The sequence below is a fragment of the Vicia villosa genome, linkage group LG5, assembly GCF_029867415.1.
Source record: "Vicia villosa cultivar HV-30 ecotype Madison, WI linkage group LG5, Vvil1.0, whole genome shotgun sequence".
In the NCBI taxonomy this organism is placed as follows: Eukaryota; Viridiplantae; Streptophyta; class Magnoliopsida; order Fabales; family Fabaceae; genus Vicia; species Vicia villosa.
Genome location: NC_081184.1, coordinates 61,079,284 through 61,082,318, shown reverse-complemented (window position 1 = coordinate 61,082,318; position 3,035 = coordinate 61,079,284). Strand labels below are relative to the sequence as shown.

General features: G+C 42.2%; 1 protein-coding gene across 1 annotated transcript; it reads left to right on the top strand.

The window, feature by feature from the left end:
- The first annotated feature begins 2,028 nt into the window (after positions 1-2,028).
- On the top strand, positions 2,029-2,697 carry LOC131604726 (uncharacterized). Its single transcript, XM_058877149.1, has one exon. The coding sequence runs from the start codon at positions 2,029-2,031 to the stop codon at positions 2,695-2,697; it is 669 nt and encodes a 222-aa protein (XP_058733132.1).
- Positions 2,698-3,035: the final 338 nt, after the last annotated feature.

The window sequence follows — 3,035 nt, the reverse complement described above, 5'->3', positions numbered from 1 at the left end:
AGCTCTTCTCTTCAACTTCTCATTTTTCACGTTCTGACTCTTTTTCCTTATTTCCTTTATTTTATGAAAACATAAAATAGTTAGTAATGGGCTTACTCACTTAGCACCCCCATACTACTAATCTCACCATCCGGCCCAAATGGCCCTTAATCCATAATTTTCCAATAATTCAACAAAATACCAAATAATTCTAAATAATAATTTAATCCCGGGCCTCTCAACATTGCTCTTTCTTCTATGTCTCAAGCGGATAAGGAGGATATGGTAAGGCTGTTCTCGGAATCAGAAGTTAAGGAAGCTATATGGTCTTGCGACGGTCACAAGAGTCCCGGCCCGGATGGTTTCTCGATTGAGTTCTTCAAAAGCTTTTGGCCGCTCTTAAAAGGGGACATATTGAGTTTCTGCCACGATTTCCACTCTAAAGGTAAGCTTGTGAAATCCATCACTTCTTCTTTCATCACTCTTATACCAAAGTCTAGAAATCCTCAAGATTTAGCCGAATACCGTCCTATTTTCTTGGTGGGTAGCCTCTACAAAATTTTGGCGAAGTTGTTGGCTTTAAGGCTTAAGAAGGCGATCGGGTCTTTGATTTCTCCCAACCAAACAGCATTTGTTCCGGAAAGAAATATGTTCGATGGGATTTTGTTGGTTAACGAGTTACTTGATTGGACCAAAAAGACTAAAAAAGAGTGCTTCTTGCTTAAGGTCGATTTCGAAAAGGCTTTTGACTCGGTCTCTTGGAAGTACCTTAGGCTTATTTTAAATAATATGGGATTCGGGTGCACTTGGATGAAGTGGATGGAAGCTTGCGTCTTTAATAGCTACATGTCCGTTTTAGTGAACGGGAGTGCAACGAATGATTTCAAGGTTCAACGGGGTTTGCGCCAAGGTGACCCCTTATCCCCGTTTCTCTTTGTCTTAGCGATGGAAGGTCTAACCGCTTTGGTTAGGAAAGAGGTTGACGTGGGTGAATTCAAACTGTTCAAGTTCAGGACGACGGATCAAGTGGACATATTACAACTTGCGGACGATACTCTAATTCTTGGCGAGGCATCCACCCACAATCTTTGGACTCTAAAGGTTTTGTTGAGAGGTTTTGAACTCGTGTCGGGTTTGAAAATTAATTTTGTGAAGAGTAATGTATACGGAGTGAATGTTGGCAACGGTTTCCTCACCACGACCACATCCTTTCTCGGCTGCAACAAAGGAGATATCCCGTTCTTGTTTCTAGGAATCAAAGTGGGGGCTAATCCTAGAAGTAGGAATACTTGGTCGAGAGTTATCAACAACATCAAGAATAGGTTCTCCTCTTGGAAAGGTAAATGCATCTCAATCGGCGGTAGAGTAACACTTATCAATACGGTAATCAATGCAATTCCTTCTTTCACTCTATCTTTTTTTAAAGCACCGGGTCTGGTTATCAAAGAGATAAATAGTCTTTTGAGTAATTTCTTGTGGAACGAGAACACATCTTCGCGAGGGATACATTGGGTGAAGTGGAGCACCCTTTGTAAGCCAAAGGAAAATGGTGGTTTTGGAATTAGAGATGTCGACGAGATCAATCGAGCGCTTCTCCTCAAGTGGAAGTGGAGGATTCTCACGGGAAAAAACACGATTTGGAGAGGTTTTTCGGACATGAGATACAAGAACCCTACCACAAAGGTCCAAGGTCCGCGTGGTGATGTTTCCGGGCCCAAAGACTCCAACTGGTGGAAGGATATGATCGGAAACGATGTCACGGTGGATACTGGTGAAGAGGGCTTTTCGTCATGCATCCACGGTATTCTGAAGAATGGTAAAAACATCCTATTCTTGCGAAGTATTTGGCTAGGAGACAATCCTCTTAAAAACAAATTTCCGGATCTGTATGACATTTCTTCTTCCAAACAAGCCTCTGTGTCTGATTTCCTCTCTTGGAACAATAATGTTGCTGCCTGGAATTTCAACTCCATGTTATGCCTTGCTCAAGACGCTGTTCAGCCGCCTCTAAGCGGCGCTGCCCACCTGTAGTGGCAACTCTTTTCCTCGATGCTGGCAGCGGCTTCTCCAGTTCAGCATGATGAAGACGCGTTCCTTTGGAACCAAAACAGCAGCGGCTCCTTCTCTGTGGCTTCCGTGTCTGCTCTAATTGCAGAGAATAAGGAGATAGCCTGGCCCGCGGAAACGATGGACATGCTTAAAGTCTTATGGAAATTGACGGTTCCCCTCAAATTCAAGGTCTTCGCTTGGAGACTCTTCATATCAAGACTACCGGTTAAGGAATCGCTTATAAGAAGAGGTGTCACCATCGACGCTACCAATGCTTGTTGTGAGTTTTGTCGGCTGCAACCGGAAAATTTGAACCACCTCTTCTTCGATTATCCCGTCTCAAATTTGTTGTGGGGCAGAATTTTCACATGGATGGGAGTTGATCTCACATTCTCTCTTGATGAGTTTATGGTGTTTGGCAAGTTTTATGAGAAGGTAAAAATGGCAAATTCAAGACTGAAAATCAACACTATTTGGCTAGCTACAACTTGGAGCATTTGGTTCATGAGAAACGCGATGATTTTTGATAAGGTGCCGTATAGTTTCGACGTGGTGTATTCTAACATCTTGTATTTATCTTGGAATTGGCTAGCTAGTAGCAACCCTTTGTCCTTCTGTAGCTTCTATGACTGGTTTAAATCCACTTTGGATTGTTTCAATTCTCTGTAATTTCTCTGTTGTAAGGGTTGCACCCCTAGTGCGATTACTTATATCAATTGCCTATTGAAAAAAAAATTTAATTTCCGATTAAATTAAAATTAGAAAATATGGGGTGTTACATCATACGCTAGACTGGGTCCAGTTTGCATTGTTAAATGTCTGGAAAAGCCGTTCGCTTGGCTGGAGGATGGGTCGTACGTTAGACCGGATCCAGTTTACATTGATGAATGTCTGGAAATCCGTACGTTAGGCTATATCTGAATTTGAAGTGTTGGGAAGTAATTGTTGAATTTTAGTTAGTCAGCACCGTTCGTAGTAGCTGAATTAGACTTTGGAAAAGTTAATCG

Coding starts and splice junctions, on each gene's coding strand:
- LOC131604726 (XM_058877149.1), top strand. CDS start 2,029: ATGCTGGCAGCGGCTTCTCCAGTTCAGCATGATGAAGACGCGTTCCTT.